Source organism: Ursus maritimus, unplaced genomic scaffold (assembly GCF_017311325.1).
Source record: "Ursus maritimus isolate PB19 unplaced genomic scaffold, ASM1731132v1 scaffold_10, whole genome shotgun sequence".
Classification (NCBI taxonomy): domain Eukaryota; kingdom Metazoa; phylum Chordata; class Mammalia; order Carnivora; family Ursidae; genus Ursus; species Ursus maritimus.
In genome coordinates, this window is record NW_024423344.1 from 79,657,772 (window position 1) to 79,678,947 (window position 21,176).

General features: G+C 45.4%; 1 protein-coding gene across 5 annotated transcripts in view; it reads left to right on the forward strand.

Annotated features, from left to right (window-relative positions):
• Positions 1–10,073, forward strand: part of UPF3A (UPF3A regulator of nonsense mediated mRNA decay) — a 22,218-nt gene extending 12,145 nt beyond the window's left edge. For 3 of the 5 annotated variants that reach the window (XM_008685019.2, XM_040625011.1, XM_040625022.1), the window contains 3 exons: positions 4,795–4,952; positions 6,586–6,883; positions 8,953–10,073. In XM_008685019.2, the coding sequence (XP_008683241.2) occupies positions 4,795–4,952; positions 6,586–6,883; positions 8,953–9,105 (609 nt within the window). In that variant the 3' untranslated portion in view covers positions 9,106–10,073. Of the gene's footprint in view, positions 1–4,794; positions 4,953–6,585; positions 6,884–8,952 lie in introns of those variants that run through there. The other 2 variants (XM_040625024.1, XM_040625026.1) reach the window with 1 other exon arrangement.
• Positions 10,074–21,176: the final 11,103 nt, after the last annotated feature.

The following is a 21,176-nucleotide window of genomic DNA, read 5'->3' on the forward strand; positions in this document are numbered from 1 at the left end:
TTTTTTTTTTTTTTTAAAGATTTTATTTATTTATTCGACAGAGAGAGACAGCCAGCGAGAGAGGGAACACAAGCAGGGGGAGTGGGAGAGGAAGAAGCAGGCTCATAGCGGAAGAGCCTGATGTGGGACTCGATCCCGTAACGCCGGGATCACGCCCTGAGCCGAAGGCAGACGATTAACCGCTGTGCCACCCAGGCGCCCCTAGGCGTTTGCTTCTAAATCAGTTTCTCCTTGTCGGTGGTCACATGGGGCTCACTTGCTGGATGGAACAATTTCTTAACAAAATTCCTACGAAAACACACCACTGTGCGTCTCCCTCAGGCCTGTCTGGGTTTGCTGCAGTAGCAGATAGCCTCACACCTCACCAGTTCATGTAACTGGAGTCTGTTGCTGGTATTCCATGGCCATCGTACGCTGCTCACCATTGCCATCCAGTGACCCATTGATGGAGGCTCCACCTTGGCATTTGTTTCCGCATTCTCTAGGATGGGGAAAGAAATGTGTGGCACACAAGCTTGCACGCTGGTTCTTAAACCACATGGAAGAGACACAGCCTATCCACCCACATTGCACTGGTCAGAGCAGGCCACATAGTGGCACCTAGTCTCAGATGGGGACATATTCAAGAAGTGCCAGGAAGAGAGCCAAAAATGTCTCTCTTCAAGTTTAAAGACAGTGTTGAAAACCGTATCTTGATAAAAGGTATGGGGCAGGGGCGCCTGGGTGGCTCAGTCGTTAAGCGTCTGCCTTTGGCTCAGGGCGCGATCCCGGCGTTCTGGGATCGAGCCCCACATAAGGCTCCTCCGCTGGGAGCCTGCTTCTTCCTCTCCCACTCCCCCTGCTTGTGTTCCCTCTCTTGCTGGCTGTCTCTGTCAAATACATAAATAAAAATCTAAAAAAAAAAAAAAAGTATGGGTAGGTCACGTCCCTTGAGCACATTTGCTGTGAAGACAAATCCTAGATATGCAAGATGAGTAGGGAACCAATTGTCCCACAGAAAGTGTCTCACAGTCTGATAACATTGATGAGATTGAGGAGTCCAACCAGGACTATCAAAGATGGTCTGTCCCTCATCGGCAAGAACATGGCAAAACCAGGGTGTTCCTCAGGGAAATAACCAAGGGCGTGTTTTCTGTTTGTCCACATGGTTTAGTGAACACACAACTCTCCCAAGAAAATTGTAGCAGACCGACTTCCTATAACCTGTCATCTCCAACAGCAAGGGAGCTAATAATGAAACCTTAATATTGTAGGGAATCCTTAAACAGTAATCGTGTTAGAAATTCAGCTGTCATGTTCAGGCAGAGTAGGTATTTGCATTTAATGCAGATTTTACAGTCACAGATGGAAATATTGCCTAACCTTCTCATTGACCTTTCTAAGCACATAATAGCTAGCTCACTGCCTAATCTTTACGTTCTCAAAAGCACTTTTATCAATAGCTTTGAGAGTTTTTCAAGAATAATGTTCGAAGTTGTAGCTTACAATTTCATTTATAATTTTAAGTAAGACTTGAAGTATTTGGAGTATAGCATTTCACTTTTACATTTTAAATTGTGAAATTAGAGTCCAAAATAAGCCAAAGAAAAACAAAATTAAGTCAACAAAAATAAACATATGCTCTTTCATATAGAAAAGGAGTCAAAACACAAACAAAGCAAGAGAAAGGATATTCTTATCCAAGTCTGGTAAAACAAGACCTTGGTTGCAGAGTAGACCCCAATGACACGAGTAAGCAGCAATCTCTGTCCTTAGGAGTATCTGGTGTCCTGACCTGAGGGCACACACCCCAGCCCAAGGTTTGCCCTAAGTGAGCATCTGGGCTCATTTTAGGGATGTCTGATTTACAAATCATTTGGAGAATTAAAAAAAATTTTTTTAACCTGAAAATATCAGTGAAGAAATGCTAGAAGAGTGTGTGTTAATATCATAAAAATACAAATGCAGAGAGAACTCATGGCTGTTTTTAACAATAAAGAGAGCTATGATATAAGAGCAACCCAGCTATTTTTATTTTCCTCTGAGGACTCTAAAACTAGGTAGTGGGGCACCTGGGTGGCACAGCGGTTAAGCGTCTGCCTTCGGCTCAGGGCGTGATCCCAGCGTTATGGGATCGAGCCCCACATCAGGCTCCTCCGCTATGAGCCTGCTTCTTCCTCTCCCACTCCCCCTGCTTGTGTTCCCTCTCTCGCTGGCTGTCTCTATCTCTGTCGAATAAATAAATAAAATCTTTAAAAAAAAAAAAAAATAAAATAAAACTAGGTAGTGAGCTTAAGTTGAAGTAAGAAGTTAGATTACCAAAGTTACAAATAAAATTCCTGAATATATAAATTGTAGGCAATAGATTACATTATTAACAAAGTTGTGTGATCTTTATCACAAAGCTTATTAACAACAGATGTGGGCTGGATGGACACACAGAAGACCTGGCACCTGCTTCCACCTTCTCCTGTGCCTGGCTCCTTGCCCCTCCCACCTTCTCCCTTCCTCCTTCTCCCCTCCCTGTCTCCTCCCTCTCTCTCTCCTTCTCCCTTTGCCAGTCTGATTTCACCGTAGGCCTCTGCTTGCTTCCTTCCACTTATGTCTTCTCATAAGTGTTTCCTCATCATGTCTAACTTCCACAGAGAGACCCTCCCTGAACCCTTTGAGAAGCCATCACTCCTCACCCCACATCTCTCTCTGTCCTTTTTTTCTTTTTTAGTAGGTGTTTGTAGCATTTCGTGACACCTAAGATTATCTGGTGTACTTTTCTATTTTGTCACTGTGTACACCATTCTCCCCTCCTCCCATGGCCACCACTGCCTCAGCCAGAATGTCCTGTGAATTCCTTCATTGTGGTCACTTGTCTCTTATGCACAACTATATTCCTAGCACCTGACACAGAGCCTTTTTCCCCAGTTCTGGGCACAAAGCTTCTAGAATCCTTGCAGTCTCTGGAGTGATAAGAGTGTCTTCTATATGCCAGTGAGATGACAGGTGGCTGAGGCTGTGGGTGGCTTCAGGTGTCTGAAGTGGAGACAGTTTTGTGCAATCTGACATCAGTTCCAGCTAGCTAGTGTCAAAACCGAATGGAACTGTAGGACACCCAGTCTGTGTTGGAGGGTTGGAGAAGTGGTGTTGAAAAGGATGCCACACGTTTGGTTTCAGAAGTATTGCAAGTAAAAACGATTCATAGGTGCACCAATTATTTGTTGGATGGATGGGTGGAAACATAAACTATTATACTTCCCTGTGGTTTACTTTTATTACCAGCATATATTACCATTTTAATTAAAAAATATGTCAATAGGGGCGCCTGGGTGGCTCAGTCAGCTGAGTGTCTGCCTTTGCCTCAGGTCATGATCCCAGGGTCCTTGGGATCGAGCCCCAAGTACAGACTTCTGCTCAGCAGGGAGCCTGCTTCTCCCTCTGCCTCTGCCTGCCATTTCCCCTCCTTGTGTGTGCACTCTCTCTCTGTCAAGTAAATAAGACCTTAAAACATAAATGTCAATAGGGGCGCCTGGGTGGCTCAGTCGGTTAAGCGTCTGCCTTCAGCTCAGAGGGTCATGGTCTCAGGGTCCTGGAATCGAACCCTGTGTCAGGCTGTCTGCTCAGCAGGGAGCCTGCTTCTCCCTCTCCCTGTGCCTGCCGCTCCCCCTGCTTGTGCTCTGTCTCTCTTGCTCTCTCTCTGTCAAATAAATAAAGTCTTTTAAAAAAATCATAAATGTCAATTGATATCTGACAGGAAATGTTTAAATTCACAGACCCTGCAGGCAGAATAAGAGCATGTAAGGTAACATAGTGCACACCTGTGATGAGAAGCAACTTTTTGTACTCGGTCTTACATTTTATTTGTTTCACTCTTAAATGAACTCATGTAGTTGAAATTTGTGTATAATTTTGCTATAGTACAATTTAAAATATGCTCACTTTTATAAGTTAGAAAATTCTCGGGGCGCCTGGGTGGCTCAGTTGTTAAGCATCTGCCTTCAGCTCAGGGCGTGATCCCAGAGTCCTGGGATCGAGCCCCACATCAGGTTCCTCTGCTGGGAGCCTGCTTCTTCCTCTCCCACTCCCCCTGCCTGTGTTCCCTCTCTCCCTGGCTGTCTCTCTCTCTATCAAATAAATAAATAAAATCTTAAAAAAAAAAAAAGAAAAAATTCTCAGAAGTATGCCTTCTACTTTTGTTTTATAAACTGATTTACCTATGGCACTTGAATTTCAAAGAGCAAACTACACAGAGAACGGGGGCGGAGGGGGGGAAGGCCCAAATTCAGACACAGCAACCTGCTCAGGCTGATTCAAGAAAGAGTAAGATGTGTTTTCAAAAAGTTTAAGCTATTCTAAAAGTCATCAACATAAAGCAACATTTTAAACAATATATTTTTACGTGTTACAGAAGCAATATTTGTTCATTTTAGAAAAAACTAGAACTTGGTGACAAAAGGAAAGAAATCATTTCAGTTCCACCACCCGAAAATCATCGCTATTAACACAGTGTTGCCAGCCTTTTAGATGTTTTTCTGTGTGTGTAAACATACAAATAGAGACCAGGTCTTTTTTTTTTTTTTTTGTCAATAATAACATCTCATCACATCAACTGTCCTAGATCATTGTTCATAACTATAGTATTTCATCGACTGAATGTTCCCCTCAGTATTTAACCAAAAACCTGGTCGCTGCACCTTTAGTTTACATTTTTTGTTATCCAAATATTTGTGCTCAATGTTGTTTTATATTTTTAATTTTTTATTAAACAACTTCCTTTATAAAATACTCCAAAAGTGATATTTTACTGAGATCATAATTTCTTAGCTTCTTAAGAAACCAGAAAAGGGGGAGGAACCAACTGAGAAGCCAAAAGAAAGACACGAGGAAGTGGATATCGGAGATGGAAAACGGGAGCCCTGTGCTAGCTGTGCTGTCCTGAAGCCCACGCCCTTGGGGAGCTCACTGGAGGAGCCCAGGGAAAAGTAAGCCTGCGCTTTTGTTGCTTTGACCACATGAAGGATCACAGACTGTCCTTTGTCAGTACAAGTGCTTGTATTTCATACTGCTTGTGGAATTAGAGATTTTATGACGATATGCTTGTCAACATCTTTATTTCTCCTTGGTCATACTAGGAACTTAGTCAGCTCCTTTCATCTGCCTCAAGTCTGCTTTCCAAGCAGGGACACGTCGTTTTGCTGGTTTCTTAGCTGTGCCTGTCCTAGCCTCTTCCTTTGGATTCCTGTTACCGCCTTTTAGGTCTTCAGGATCTCCTTCACAGTCTCTTGTCCAAGTGCTAAGCTTCCTTTGTTGGCGTTATCGTCCCTGTGGCCCTTCCGTGGAATTTGACCAGCAGCTGGTGTTCACCAGCCCAGCCTGTCTCAGGCTAGGGATCCTTAGGTGTGTACTTCTCTGCCTGCTTGTGACATGCTGCTCATGAAAGGAGCTCAAGCAGGGCTTCTGTAGGAATGGGAAGACACAGTCTCTGCACAGGGGCCAGGGAGATCTGCCAGAACCTTGTCAGGTGGGAGCCCCTCCCTCCTGCCTCTGAGCCTCGTCAAAGTTTGGCCACCTCCACACAGTCAAGGGGGCCACGTGTATCTAGGCTTCTTGTTCCCCTGGCCTAGGGCTCTTGCCCATGCACTGTATCAGGACACCCCTGGAGCTTCCTGGAGCCCAGGGCTGCTCTGCTTCTGAGGTGTCTGGAAGTGAATTTATGTTTGCAGGCAAGATGGCAGGGTCATGAGATTAGGCTGCTGTTTGCTCAGAAACACAGCCATCTGAGTGACTTTTTACTGTCCTTTCGTCCACACAGAGTTGTGATTAAAAAAAAAAATTGTTGCCCTCTTTTTGGGGGTTCTGGTTTATTGGTTTGTTTATAAAATTAATTTTTACATGATTATGAAATCTATGATCTGTTAGCACTCTGGTTTCTGTTAGAGGTGTTCGTATTATTGTTTATGATATAGCAGTGCCTTTTGTCATGTTTCTGGCATGAATTCATACTTTTGTCAGAGATCTTTTTCTCCCTACCAATCCTGCTGCTTCTGTTTTGTGGGGAAGCCATGGACAGCATGTGAGGACTTTTACCTGTGCGTTGTGAAGGGAAAGACTTTAAGAACCAATGGAGCTAAGCAGCCATTTATTTATTTATTATTCATATCAGTTTGATGTATGTATAAAAATTAGTAAATTTCAGTTAATTTTACTACACTTGAAGCAGAAACCAAGCTATCAGTATCAGCTCTGTGTCCTCATGGACGTGGACCTGGGCCACTAGGAAAGTCACATGAGCACTTTGGTCTCCTGTATTTTATCTGTAAAGGGGGAGTTATATTTACTTTGGGGGGTTACTGAGAATTAGAAAACTAAGTATATATGCCTATTATGTATGTCCTTCAGGTTTAACAGTAGATACTGTCGTTACTATTGTTGATTCATCTTTCAGCAATTTTTTCTTGAATGCCTGTGCTGTGCCCGTTACGTGCACGCCTGTGATGTGCTGATGAGCAGACTTAGGGATTCCCTGCCTCTTCTGGAACTTACAGTCTGGATGGCAAGACAGGTACTCGACAAGCAGTATACCTAAGGTTACTGAGAATTTGTATTGAATCACAGGTCACAGAATGACAGTGATAAAGAGCAAAGGGAAATGGAGAGAAGATTTCGAGAAAAAGAGCCTGAAACACAGAGATGCCACATGGATGACAGCAGAAAGCACAGAGCTCACTGTGAGTTTGACAAGTTTTCAAGGAGAAACGAAGAAGAGCCAAAATGGGGGAAAGGAGTCCCCCCAGACAGAGGGAAGAAGGGGAGCCAGGACAGTGGCATCCCTGTGGAGGCAGCAGAGCGGCCTGGGAGAGAGCACAGAAGTGAAAGCGGCCCAGCACCCAAAGCGGAGCGCCCAGGAAACAAGGTTCTTCTATTCATTCATTCATCAACCCTAAAAGTATAGACTACACATCTGCAGGCTTACACCTGCTTTGCCAAACAGAAGTTCCTTTGTTTAGCCAAGACAGAGAAATCTACATCAGGTGTCTTGAGGTTTCAGATCACTCACACTGACAGTGGGAAGTCCGCCCCTGCTGGGTCCTGCGCTCTTAGGGCGTGTACTGCCCGACAGCTTGCATTTCATGACACCCTATGGAGCTTTCTCTTACGTTACTAATAACATACCGATTATTAGGAGATAGAGGGCTCATAAATACCGGTCAGTTAGATCTGCACAGTCGACACAGGATTGGAATTGCCCACTTAGACCAACAAATGGCTTTTTTTCCCCCCCAGAGTTTGAGGTTAATTTTTATTCACATCACGCTGTTGTGGAGAAGCACTTAATATTAATGGGGTCCCCTCCCTTCCAGGGCCAGGCGCCATGGTGCCAGCCAGTCCCCCACCGGCCCGCCACCTGATGACCGAGGGGACCGAGGCTCCCCAGTCTCCCCGGGTTGCAGTCCGCACCCTCCTGCCACCCCATCCTTGACCCCAGCAGGCACACTGTCCTCTTTCTGCATGATTTTGTCATTTCAGGGGTTCTTTAGAAATGGAAGCACACAGTGTGTGACCCGAGATTGGCTTTCTCAGCAGAATCCCCTTCAGATCCACCCAAGGTGTTGCTGGTATCAGTGATGTGGATTTTTAAAATGTTTCCAGTAAAGGCAAGGCAGAGCTACCGGCAAGAGGGGAGCCTTCTTCTCTGCACCCTTGACTAACCACATCTGTATTACTCAAAAGTTTCTGTAGTTACCTTAATCTCAGGTACAGTAGGTACAGCCATGGGTCTTTTTGGTGGGGGTTGTTTCATGAACACTCGTGTCTCCGCTGCCTTTTCATGTAGTGGCCGTGAGTGATCTGTATTTGCACAGCTTTAGGTGTTGGGACTCCTCTCAATGAACTGTGATGCCCTGGAGGTAATAAAGTGCCTTGTGCATAATGGCACTTTTCGTATGAGGCCCGACCGGTTACAGTGTCCTTTCACCATCTGTGCACACCAGTGTTGCCCTGGTGAAAAGCAGGACCGTGCATGTTGGCCTAAGGCAGAAGGTGGCATGGGAGCCCTGCACCTCTGTGTGCACAGGGATTCAGACCTACGGCCCCTGCCCAGCCCTTTCCCATTCTCTTCACCGGCCAGGCTTCTGTTAAAGAAAAGGGCATGCCGGTAAATGCCCTGGTGGGGACTCTGGGGCCTGGGAGTGGGTAAAAGTAAGTTGGGGAGCCCTGCAGAAACACCGTGCTGGATGTGCCAGGGCCCCTTGGAGGCCAAGGAAGGGGTGCAGGTGCAGGAGGCTCCCTTGAGCCAGCAGTTGATTGGTCCCCCTCTTCTTCAGGGCAGAGCTGGCTGGCTTCCCACTGTTGCTCCTGGTCCTTAAGCTTCAGAGTCCCTCTGTCCTTTACTGGCCTCACCATCCTGGTGTCCTGAAGCAGTTCAGTAGTATTTTACACACTTTATTCAAACATTGTTGCATTCTTCCATCTCTGAGAATTTAATCAGGTGATGGGGACAGTTCAGGAATAACCCACATGGAAAGCGCTCATCACAGATGTTACTAACTATTCAGTTCATGACCCTAAAAAGCCACCTCTGAGGAGCTGTGCCTTGCTTTGTCTCAGGCTGCGTGATTACCCTGCCTGGTGAGTTGGAGGGGCTGAGACATGTGTGTAAGTCTTCACCTGTCCACCTGGGAGGGGAATGCAATGATTCTACTGGCTCTGGGGGTGTTCTGGGTTTGAGCATAACATTTTCCCAGACACTAATTTACCTTCTATCAGGTTATTTTAAATATCGACTGTCTTCCTTTTCATAGCTTTTTTTGGGCTTCAGAATGCCTGGTTTCTGAGATAGTGCTGTGAAAAAGGCAGATTTTTTAGCCGCAAGACTGATTTGTGGTAGATAATTAGGATCATCAGATCCTGCAAGTAGAGACATTTTGCTCCCTCTTGTATCGCCAGCCTTTGGAAGGGTAACCCACCCCTCTGTCCCGGCAGGATCGGCCGGCCTTGCAGCTGTACCAGCCGGGAGCTCGCATCCGAGCACGAGAAACTGGCGGGGGAACCTCTGTGGAGGGCCGTGATGGGAGCAGGGGCGAGGCTGAAGATTCTGCATGGGCTGGTCCCCAGAAGAGTGAAGAGGCAGGGTGAGTCAGTGCGCACATTTGACGGGGAGCTCCCATTCAGCATGTTGTGGGTTAGAGAGGACATTCCAGAAATGTATCAGTCAGCCTTGAGTGTAACCCACAAGATGCATTTACTCCTCATAAAGAAGTCAGAAACTAGAAATATAAATGTGGCATAGAAACATCTAGAAACCATTCTTAAGAAAGAAGCAAGCTGTTAAAAAATTGAAAAGTTGTCATAGATTTTACTGTTTTTAGTATAAACTAGTATATGCTGTTTAGCCAGAACGGAATGAATAATCTCCTTTGAAAAGTAGAAACATACGATTAAAACGGAAGAAAATTAGTATTGTACCAGCGTGGACTCTGAAGCACTTTGAAACATGTTGTAGGAATAACCGGTACATAGGTTGAGTAACCGATCTGTCGGGATCCAGATCGCGTGTGTGTGAGCTGTGGTTTAAAAAAGGGAAGGGAGCAGCTCTCATGCTGTTGTGAGCTGGTGATCCAGACACCTGTGCCGTCTGTTGTGGACACTCCCTGACGTCTGTGTGCTGCAGCCCCTAGGACACGAGAGCCTTACCACTATGTCGAGTCCCACAGCTTGAAGTATTGCCCCTTGAACAATTTGGCCACTGTTTTCAGTCTTTGGATGGATGTGCTGCTCATGGTGTGTAACCACTGTTATGTAAGGGCTGCTGAGACAACATAAGGGCATTATTTGGGGACAAGGATAACTTAGGTACAACATCTGGGGTTTTCCTTTTTGCAGTCTGAGGCAGCTTTATTTTTAAAAGACTTAATGGAGCTTTCTGCAATTATGCGTTCATAGTACTTTTTAATGTTAGTGAAATTTTTAAACATTTATGTATTTTTGGCACTATGCTTTGGACCACATATTAAATAATTTTAGTTGCTATGGATTTGAAGTCCAGTTATGGTACTTTTCCTACATTGAATTTTACATAATAAAATATTGCTTTTCAAAATGTAGCTTTAATTACCTGAGTATTTTGTTGATTATTCTTTACTAAATATGACATGTTTATAAAAAACTGAGAATTTGGGGCACCCGTGTGGCTCAGTCAGTTAAGCATCTGCCTTTGGCTCAGGTCATGATTTTGGGGTCACGGGATTGAGTCCCACAACGGGCTCCCTGGCCTGCAGGGAGCTTGTTTCTCTCTCCCCCGACCCTGCTTGTGCTCTCTCTCTCCCTATCTCTGTCTCTCTCAAATAAATAAAATCTTTAAAAAAACAAAAAAACCCTGAGAATTACTCACTTATCATTAAAGACATTTGACTGTTGCATACGTAGTCTGTCCCATGGCATTGTAGTGTTCTTGCTCTTGACTCTGGAACTCCAAGAACTTGGCAGGGGAGGGGTGAGAAGGACTTGCTGTGATTCTGTGAGCTCCATGTAACCCAGCACAGCCAGCCCTGATGGAAAAGGGGTAGGTAGTAACTCTTCGAGACTTTGCAGACTCTCTGATCTCTGTTACAACTTGTAAACTCTGCCGTTAGGCAATACATAATGAATGGGCAGGGCTGTGTTCCAATAAAATTTTATTTATAAAAACATGCAGCAGGCCATAGTTGGCCTGTGGACCGTAGTTTACGGACTCCTACTTAGAGTATGGATCGGACTGGATCTCCTGATGAGGAAGCCATTGTGTTCTCACTGCTCATTTGGGCTTTGATCTGGAAACACAAGTGCGGCTCAAGATGGACTGAAGACTCGAACATAAGACCTGCAACCATAAAATTCCTAGAAAGAAACATAGAGGATTCGATCCTTGTCACCCAGTCTTGGTGATAATGTTTTGTATTTGACACGAAAAGCAAAGGCAACAAAAGTAAAAACAAACAAATGGACTACATTGGACTAAAAAGCTTCACACGAAAGGAACCCATTTATAAAATGAGAGGAAAAAAATGTCTTCACACAACATAACTATTAAGGGGTTAATATCCAAAATCTGTGAGGAGCTCCTTCAACTCAACAGCAAAAAAACCCAAATTACGCAATAAAAAAAAAGGGGCAAAAGACCCGAATAGACATTTTTCCAAAGAAGACATCCCAGATGGCCAACAGGTCCATGAAAAGGTACTCAACACCACTACTCATCAGAGAAGTACAAATCAAAACCCCAAGGAGATACCATCTCACACCTGTCAGAGTGGTTAAAATCAGAAAGACAGGAGAGCAAGTCTTGACAAGGATATGAAGGAAAGGGAACCCTTGTGCACCATTGGTGGAAATGCCAAGTAGTAGAGCCACTACGGTATGCCAGTGTGGAGGTTCCTCAAGAAATTAAAAATAGAATGTTAAATTAAAAACCATATGATCCAGCAGTGCCCCTGTGGGCATAGATAGATCCAAAGGGAGCAGAATCAGGACTACCTTGAAGAGATATCTGTTTACACGTTCATCACAGCATTATTCGCAGTAGCCAAGGTATGGAAACAACCATAGTGTCCATGATGGTTGGGTGGATAAAGAAAATGGAATATGATGCGGCCTCATAAAAGGAAACCCTACCATCTTCAACAACGTGGATGAACTTGGAGGGCACTGTGCTAAGTGAGGTAAGCGAAACAAACAAGACAAATACTGCATAGTATCACTTACATGTACAGTGTGGAAAAAAGTCAAACTCATAGAAACAGAGTAAAATGGTGGCCGCCAGGACGAGGGTGTGAGGGAAATAGAGGTTAGTGAAAGTCATAGGTTATTCAGTTATAAGAATAAGGTCAAGGATCTTATGTGCAACATAGTGACTGTAGGTGATAACACTGTATTGTGTAATTGGAATTTGCTAGGAGAGTAGAGTTTTCTCACCCCAAAATAAGTAAATATGTGAGGTGATGCTAACTCAATGTGAATCCTTTCATAATGTACACATTTTACAAATCAGTATTTTGGACACTTTAAATGTTACAAATTTGTCAGTTATACCTCAGTAAAGCTGGAAAATAAGTAAAAAGTAGTTACACCGTCTCAAAGGTCCCTGAGATTTGTCCGCAGGGCTTCCCAGAAGTCACTTTGAGATTACTGATTTAAAACAATAATACATTGGGGTGCCTGGGTGGTTCAGTCACTAAGTGTCTGCCTTCGGCTCAGGTCGTGATCCCAGGGTCCTGGGATGGAGCCCCGCATTGGGCTCCCTGCTTGACGGGAAGCCTGCTTCTCCCTCTCCCTCTGCTTGTGTTCCCTCTCTCGCTGTGTCTTTCTCTATCAAATAAATTTAAAATAAATAAAACAATAATACATTTGTATAATGGGTTACCTTGGTATGAAATACTTCCATATACACTTCCCAGTTTCAGCTTAGACTCACTTTTAAGATTGATTGGGCAGGACGTACATGATCTCCCTTTTATAAACTAGGAAACGGGTTTAGAGATACCGAGCACCTGTTGCTGGCAAAGTCAGAAGCTGCTCTCATATTTGTAAAGTTTTATTACTAATTATCCAGAAAAAAAGGTTTCCAAGTTTATGTTAAACTGCCAAGTTTCTCATTGAAGGACACTGGCAAAACCAGTATTTAGGGATTTCCATGCAATTTCTTTTTCTGTTTTTAGTGTTTGCGTAAGTTCAAGTAGAAACTATATCAGTACTATCTTTTACCACTTTCTTTAATATGTGTGTTAACACCATTCACCGTGACATGCAGCATGATGGATTTCCTTTTGCTAGAATAGGTTTGCCTATGACACTCGCTGACCTTATATTGTACAGATAAGCACTTTATCATTCTCTCTGTTGTGTTACTTTTTCCTCTGGAGCAGTAACTTAACAAGTTTCTTGGGCTGTAAGTAAAACATATTTTATCATTGCCCAAATCCAGTGTTTGTCATCATATGAAGTTAAGGTTTTCTAAATCATGCCCTTTCTCTTCAAAATTACTGGTAAAAAATACATCTATGTATTTTTTAAGGCCTTACCTTTTGGAATTTTTCCAGGTTTTCAACAGCTGCCCACTGTCATCCAAATAAAAAAAAGAGAAGATCTGTAGGACTATGTTGTCAGGCATGCCAACTAACAAATCAGATTTTCCCTGACACAGATTCGAAGAATAATCCAATACTTCTTTCCCAAACACTTTCCGCATCTGACCTAAATACCAGCAAGAGAGACAGACCAGGTTATGACAGGCCAACTCAGTCCCACCCACTCTCAAAAGAAGTCACTTGATTTAAAAGTTCCTGTGGTTCTTCACAAAGGGAATAAAGCCATATTCCCACTGAAAAGATGGTCACGTTAAGGAATTCCAGCTTTGCTTCAGTGAATTGATAGAGTCTCACCGTTGTGATATTTTTCACATTTTGTCTGACAACAGCTCTTTGAAGAGGCAGTTCTGTCATCACCCTGGGACGTTCATTCATTCATTCCTCACATCTGCACTGAACACCTCTGTGTGGGAGATGGCACTTTTGTAGGCGTCAAGCCTACAGCAGTGAGCAAAGTAGACCACCCCTGACTTCTCAGGGCTCACACCCTTCCTTAAACACAAAAGGAGCAGAAACCCCAAAAAGGTAGGGTCTTTCTCAACTCCTCCAAGTCATAAGTGGGAGAACCAGATCCCCTAGATCAGGAATCCTTAACCTGAAATCCACGTTGAGTGCTGTTGTGACCCTGCTGTTCCTCTGTCTGCCCATAGGCTCCCTGAATTAGTCTCACTATACTGTGAATAAGCAGATCATAAAATTTTTTTTCTATGGACTGGTCTATGGTCTATATTAAACTTTTGTCAGATCTCAAAGGAACAACTTTTTTAAAAAGTTAAAAGTTTCCTCCACTAGGCTATCCGTAATCTGGGACTCAACTGTTTTCACAGTCATCTTGCCATAAACATAACATGGAGTGTTCAGTATTCTAGGCAAAAACTGTCACCTAAAGCAACAGACACTTGATATGTATTCTGTCTCCACTGCCAAGTAGCCTGTGATCCCTTTGCCTGCTTTCTTGTGAACAGAACCCCTGGTTGCCTGCCCCCGTCTGATCAGTGCCACCCCCAGACACAGCCAGTCTGCCCTGAGCCTGTATGGGGTTGGCTGTCCCTGGTCAGTGCAGGGAGGTGACAGAGCAGACCCACTCTGTCCTGTATGTGGCCAAGGAGGCCCAAGGGAAGTCAGCCTTCACATGGAGCCAAAATGTAGCAGTGGGAAGACCCCAGGCTCCTGACTGCTGTGGTAGAACTGCAGGACCGGCTCACCCTTGATGCCCACGTCCTGTGGACTCCTGTTGGGTGAAGGGGTGTCCCTTGTTGTTGAAGCTGTTTGAGTGACTGTGTCTATTACTTGCTGTCAAATCTGATCCTGATGGACAGGTTTGGGTTTGTGTGAATGTGTGAGAAAGCTTTCACCCCAGGAAACCCGCCGCTTGCACAGCAGTAAGTGTGGTACCCGCCCCCCAGCAGCTCCGGGGGGCCCTGTTAGAAATGCACGTCCCCAAGCACTGCCTAAGAACTTCAGTTAATTTAGGGCCCAGCTCTCATCCTCCAGGTGGTTCTGAGGCCTCGAGAGACCATTGTCACCCCACCGTACTTCCTATAAGAACCAGAGGCCATGCCAGTGCACAGCCATGACCTCCTTTTACAAATGGCTGCAAAGAAACAACCCAAAGCCTTGAGGTTATAATGTAGAGCCAACTGGTAGGTTGTAATGTGATAAAACTATGGTTCCTCTTGAAACTTTGCTAATTAAACAAGAAATATTTAGGCGTGCCTGGGTGTTTCAGTCGGTTAAGTGTCCCAACTCCTGATTTTGGCTCAGGTCATGATCTCAGGGTCCTGGGATCAAGCCCCGTGTTGGGCTCTGTTCTTAGCACAGTCTGCTTATCCTTCTCCCTCTGCCTCTCCTTCCACTCATGCGTGCTCTCTCTCTCAAATAAATAAAAATCTTTTTTAAAAACCCCAAGAAATATTTAGAAAAATACTAAGTCCTCCAAGTTTTCCTAGAACCTAAGCATTTCCATTTAATATACATTTCAGTCGACCTCTTGTGCTGCTTCTAAGAGGTGAATTATAGGTTCTCCCCTCTAGGAATAAGGGACAGGGCTGCGTCTTCTCCCTTCCACACCACAGACACCCTCACCTGCCAAGGGCAGCCCTATACCCTATACCCCCACTTTGATTCCTTCTGTGCAGATACACTTGTCTGGGTGTATATGTCGTGCTGGGGACAGATGATGCATGCTGCGGTTACAAAGCACAGGAGTTTTGCTGATAATGAGCTCTCTGTTTGCCAGGGAAATCCACATAAGTGAATGAAGAGACAATTATAACAGTTCACTGGCATAAGGGCTGAAATAAGGTGTTGACAGGAAATATGGATATTTTTTTAAATCATCTTCTCCAAGTATTACTGATCTATTTGGGAGGAATAAATTTTGGGATTCCTTGCCCCTGGCAACAGGAAGCCAGAGCTCAACCCCATGACCCTGGTTCAGGAGTCATGCAGAGGTGAGGCACAATCTGGGGCCACCCAAGGCAGCAGCGTGAGGTGGTGGTGGTGCTAATGGCACCCGGTGAGAGGGCAGTGGTGCTTCCCCAGGGCCCCAGTGTGGCTTCCTGCATTACACCCTGTCCGTTGGTTCTGAGTCTCATCTCGTTCATTCTCTGGGTTACTTGAGATCCTTCCAATAATTTCCCTTTTTTGCTTAACTCAGCTAGGATTGGTTTCTGTTGCTTAAAACCAAGAATTCCAAAGGAAAACAGATAAACAGGGTGGAAGTTAGAGGTGACAGTAACACAAGGAAATCGGGAAAGAAGTTACAGTGGCGTGAGTAGAAATACCATTAATATCCAGGAATTAGAATCTGGCAGCCCAGCCCTGTGATGGAAAATGACTAGTCACCTGTAGCACCTGGAATCAACTATTCGTGTGGGTCGGGTTTGTGGAACTCACATTGCCACCACTGTGGAACAGTGTAAAAGGCAAAGGAGTGCAAGATTGTGGTATAGGGTGGCAATTACTAACAGCACTGAATTGGAATGTAAACAGCAAACAAAACATCTAAATTTTTAAAACATAAGACCTGGGAGTTGCTATGCAAGTGGTAAAATATATTGTTGTATAGTCACAGGGTTGAAATAGCCACAAAATGTGAAAGTTGGTTCGGTAATATGGGAAGAACGGCCTCTGTACCAGAATGGAGGTACTTAGGAGTTTTGGAAAGACTCGGAGCACACCAGGCTCACCAACACCCACACCTCACTTATGCTCCCCCCAGCCCACCACTGCTTTCAGACCTGAAGTAGCCAATAACAAAGTCGATGCTGGGAAGACTTGGCTTCCACACGAGAAGAACCCAGCCTTTTACTAATTCATGTCAGCAAAAATGAAGGGAACAAATGGAGGAACGGATTCTGAGTATAGGAGTCCACAGAATAAAACAATACTGAGTTGGGCTGAGTTTATGGATAGTGTGTTGGTTTAAACAAAGGAGAGATTCTACTTGGCGCAACTGGTTACTAAGTGGCCCAATGAGGCTGAGATGCCAAAAATTCCTGTCGCACTTGAAGTGGGCTCTGGAGTGGGCTGGAAAATGGCCCCAAAAGGTAGCCACATCCTAGTCTCTGGAGCTTGTGAAGGTTACCGTATATGGGGAGGAAAAGGGTTTTTGTAGGCATTAAATTCAGGACCTGAGATGGGGAGACTCTCCTGGGCTGTGCAGGTGAAGGAGGCAGGGAAGGGTTTTACACCCAGGTATTCAGAAGAGAGGATGAGGTGCAGATACTGCCACAAGCCAAGGGAGCCTGCAGCCCCCACAAGCTGGAGGAGGCCAGGAAAAGATTGTCTCCCGCAGTCTCCAGCGGGAGCAAGCCCTGCAGACACTGATTGTGGGCTCCAACCTCCAGGACTGTAACCGTAGATTTCTGTGCTTTTAAGCCACGAAGCTTGCGGTCATTTGTCGTAACAGCCATAGGAAATTAGTACAGGCACCCTGACTTAAATGGGAGACGAAGACCCAGGAGTTCAGTGGCAAAGCCGGGAAGCTGACCAGAGCAGGCAGAAGGGCCCTCCCCCAGATAACTCTGGGTTGATTGATCACCAAGTGCCTGGGTTGAAAAAGATAAAGTGCCCACGAGATCCCTGTTTGGTTTGCATACTTAAACCCTATGTCAGATCTGTGAATACAGGTCTGACTTGAGCAACCCTGAGAGAGACATGGCCCTTCAACCAATTTGTAGACTAGGATAGTTTCACAGACCAGAGAGCCTCAGCTATCCAGAAGGGTAGCTGCACTCAAAGAACTTGTGAGAACTTAACAAGTTTGTTCTGTGACTTTTCTTTCTGTAGGCATTTACCGCAGACTGGCAAAGATCTACAAGCTTGACACTGTTGGCAAGGCTGTGCCTTTGTTGGGGTTACAGGACCCGCAGGACCCCAGCTCATTGATGCCTTGTGAGCAACTATGGCACGAGGGGCCAGCATGGGTGTCACCAGTGGGAGTCGTTTAGGGATGGCACTGCGGTGGCCCTGAGTAATCCAAGAGGACCTGTGCTTTGGGACCATCCAACCTTTCCTTGGTGCTCCTTTCTGTGTCCAACACACACATGCTGCCTCCACTTGCACCTCTTTGTGCCCTTGTTTCCTACTGACGTGGCTGTCCCCTCAGCTACCAAGATGCCTCTCCCCTGCATCCTCACTTGTTCGAGAGTACAGCGTCTCAAGCCCCTGCAGACCTTCTGACCCTACAAGGCTCCCAGGCTCCCCCTGCCCCTTAGGGTGTGAGCCTGCTGCTATGGACCAGTCTTCCCCGTGCCCTGAGTGCCCGGGCTTCCCTGAGAAACTCACTCTTCATTTTAGAATCAACTCCGTGCCTTCTCACCCCTCATAGCCCTGGTTTTTCTATTACCACTCCCCTCTGCCTTTGAACACCACAGAAGCAGGCTGCTTTATTCACTTCCTATTCCAGAGCCTAAAGCTGGTTCTGACACAGAGCAGACACTTTTAAATGAGTGAACAAATCAATGCACCCTTCATGGGTTCCACTCTGGGACACTCCCGGGATAGAACAAGAAGTGTCTGACCATGTGGCCCAGGGAGGGCCCCCTGGCAGCCCCAGACAGTAGGTCCCATGGCTGCACCACAGCTCGGCCGGGGGTTACTGCAAACCACAGTCAGCTTGTAGGAGTTCAGCCGAGTGGGGCAGCCCCTGGGCTCCTCACATGCACCAGCCGGGCCTCCAGTGCCAAGAGGGAGGAAGGAGCAGCCACGGGCGCCTGAGACAACTTGACACTGCCGCGTGCACCCCCAGAGTGTTCCCCCCACTGCTGCTCGTTCAGCACGAAATCTGCGTGCGTGTTCCCCACCTCTCTTGGGAGGGCTGTTTCTCGTTCCAGGCGGAGAGAAACCTTCCGTGACCAGGTAACGTGCCCAAACCCGCGGACACACACATTCTGGCATCGGTGTTTCCACCGTGGGGGCCAGGCAGCGGTAATCTGCTATGGCAGCCCGATTGACTAAAACATAAAAACAAGAGGTGCCATATCCCTCTGTGAATTAAAAACAGCAGTGTGTTCACGACGGTTGAAGCTGGTAAGGATCCAGTTCACTACTCTCTCGACTTCTGTAAATGTTTAAGATGTTCAGAAGTAAGTGTTAAAAAGAAAATTCATCTCGGATGGGGATTCTTTCCAGTTGGTTCACATGTTGACGGATGAACTGAATGACTACTTTGTACTGATGGAACAAGATGATCCCGGACAGTCCTATTCTAGTTTTTCATTTTTTTGGTCTCACTGCTGCGACCACGTTGATGTAGTTAGGGACCAGAGGGGTCTTGTCATAGGAATGCCACCTAATTCTTTAAATTTCTTTCGAGTTCAATGCCAAATGTTCAAGTTATCTATAATTAGAAATTACTTATAAGGGTTTTACCATCTAATAAGTCTTTCAATCTTAGTGAAAACGAAGAACCGACTTTTAAAAGGGTTTGTTATTCATTTGGACTCATTCATCTTCTGTTTCTGGGAAGCAGACATAAACGTCCTCAACTCACTGCCAAGAAGAGGTTAGCCATAAAATCTTAATCTTTCACTATTACTCTCCCCGCCAGTGGTCACAGTCCTCATTTTCAATCAGAGCCTAAAGTAACAATGGCATCCGGTGTTTACGAAGTACGTTCAGTGTGCTGGGAATTTTACTGAGAGCTCTGAGCACTTTATGCTGTCTTATTCCGTAATAACCTTATGAGGGAGGTCCTACAAGTCTGCCCTGTTTTGCACCTGAGGATGATAGCTTGCTCAAGGTCACCTTCGGCACGCGCGCGCGCGCGCACACACACACACACACACACACACACGCGCGCGCCAAGCACAGGAGGCAGGTACAAAGGCAGGTTTGTCCGACTTCACAGCCCAAGCTCTTAACCGCTGTACTCGTGATCCCCAGCAGGCGAGTAAGCGTGTGCTCGTCAAGCATCAAAGCTGTAACGTCCAAGAAGGTAGGCCCTTAGCTTTGCCAGTGCCTTACCTCAATTTGGGGGATGGGCAAGTGCTGGAAGTCCTTGCATGGAGAGGGAGCCTGGCTTTTAGTCTTATACAGAATGTAGGGCAGGAGACAGGTCATGGGCTCCTTCTGCAGTTCCACAGCCGCAAAACAGTACCCAAGGCCTGGCCGTGCTCGCCACTCCTGCTTTTTTTCAGCAGCAAGAGCAGGTGACTTACTTGGGCCCCGTTCCGAGCAGGAGCAAACACGGCTACTTGGAAGAGGGTTGGATTTGCGTTGTCACAATACGTGTGTAAAGGAACTCAGCTGGCCTGCATCAGGTTCCTGGTAGCCTTTCACTTGCACATGTGTGGAAGGGCCATCCCTTCACGTATTCAGCTAGTATGTTTTGAGTGCCTATAATGTGTCGACCCTGTCGATTCCCACCTGCCTCACCCCACTGGCTGTGAACCTGTGATGGTCATTCAGCAGAGCCAGCTGTGCCTGGCAGATGAGAAGAACCCCCTTCCCACCAGCAAGGCCTTCTGGGGGCCTGGACTCCCCCTCCTTCTCCCTCTGATAAGGGGGCCCATGAATGGTCCTCAGGCCACAGTTCATCTTCCGGTTCTTTCTTGCTGAGGTGGAAAGTCTCCGTCTCACCCACTAGACGAGACGTGGTGCTGTTTGTTTCCTGTGCCCTATAGCTTAAGGAGCACATGGAAGGTCTCTATTTTTTCCCCTCATTCCTGTATTTGTCTCTTTCACGTGTAGTTGATTTTTTTAAGTGGAATGTTTGAATTCCTTCTTAATTTCCTTTTGCATTTTCTTTGTGGTTACCATGGGGATCAACATCCTAATGTTATAACATTCTAATTTGAATTTGTAGCAGTGCAACTTCTTTTCTTTGTGGTTACCATGGGGATCAACATCCTAAAGTTATAACATTCTAATTTGAATTTGTAGCAGTGCAACTTCTGTAACAGAAAAACTGCTCCTTTACAACTCCGTCCCGTCCCCCTTTGGGTTGTTGATGCCACGAATTACATCTTTATACCTTGTGTGTCCGAAAACATAAATTTTTTAAAAAAAATGCATTAGTCCCCTAAGTGTTGTGGAAAACAAGATTTGGAGTTACAAAGCCAAGTTACAGTAATACTGGTTTTACAGTAATATTTTTTCTTCATATGTCTTAGTCTCTTAAATGACTTAGCTAAGAAAAAAGTAGTTACAAACCATTGTTACAATAACACGAGCTTTTATAATTGCCCATATATTTACCTTTATGAAGATATTCATTTCTCCACACGGCGTTGAGGTAGTGTCTAGTGTCCGTTCATTTCTCCCTGCAGGACTCCACTGAGCATTTACTGTGGGTACATCTCGTGGTCACAGACTCACTCAGCTTTGGTTTATTCTGGGAATGTCTTGATTTCTCCCTCACTTTTGAAGGACAGTTTTGCCAGATATGGGATTCTTGGTTAACAGTTGTTGGTTTTTTTCTTTTAGCACTCTTAACGCATCGACCCAGTGTCTTCTGGCCTTCACATTGTGATACGAAATCTGCACATATTCTCATGGAGGACCCCTGTGTGTGGTTATTTTCTTCTCTGCTGCTGCTTTCAAGATTCGTTCTCTGTCTTTTAAACATTTGATTATAAT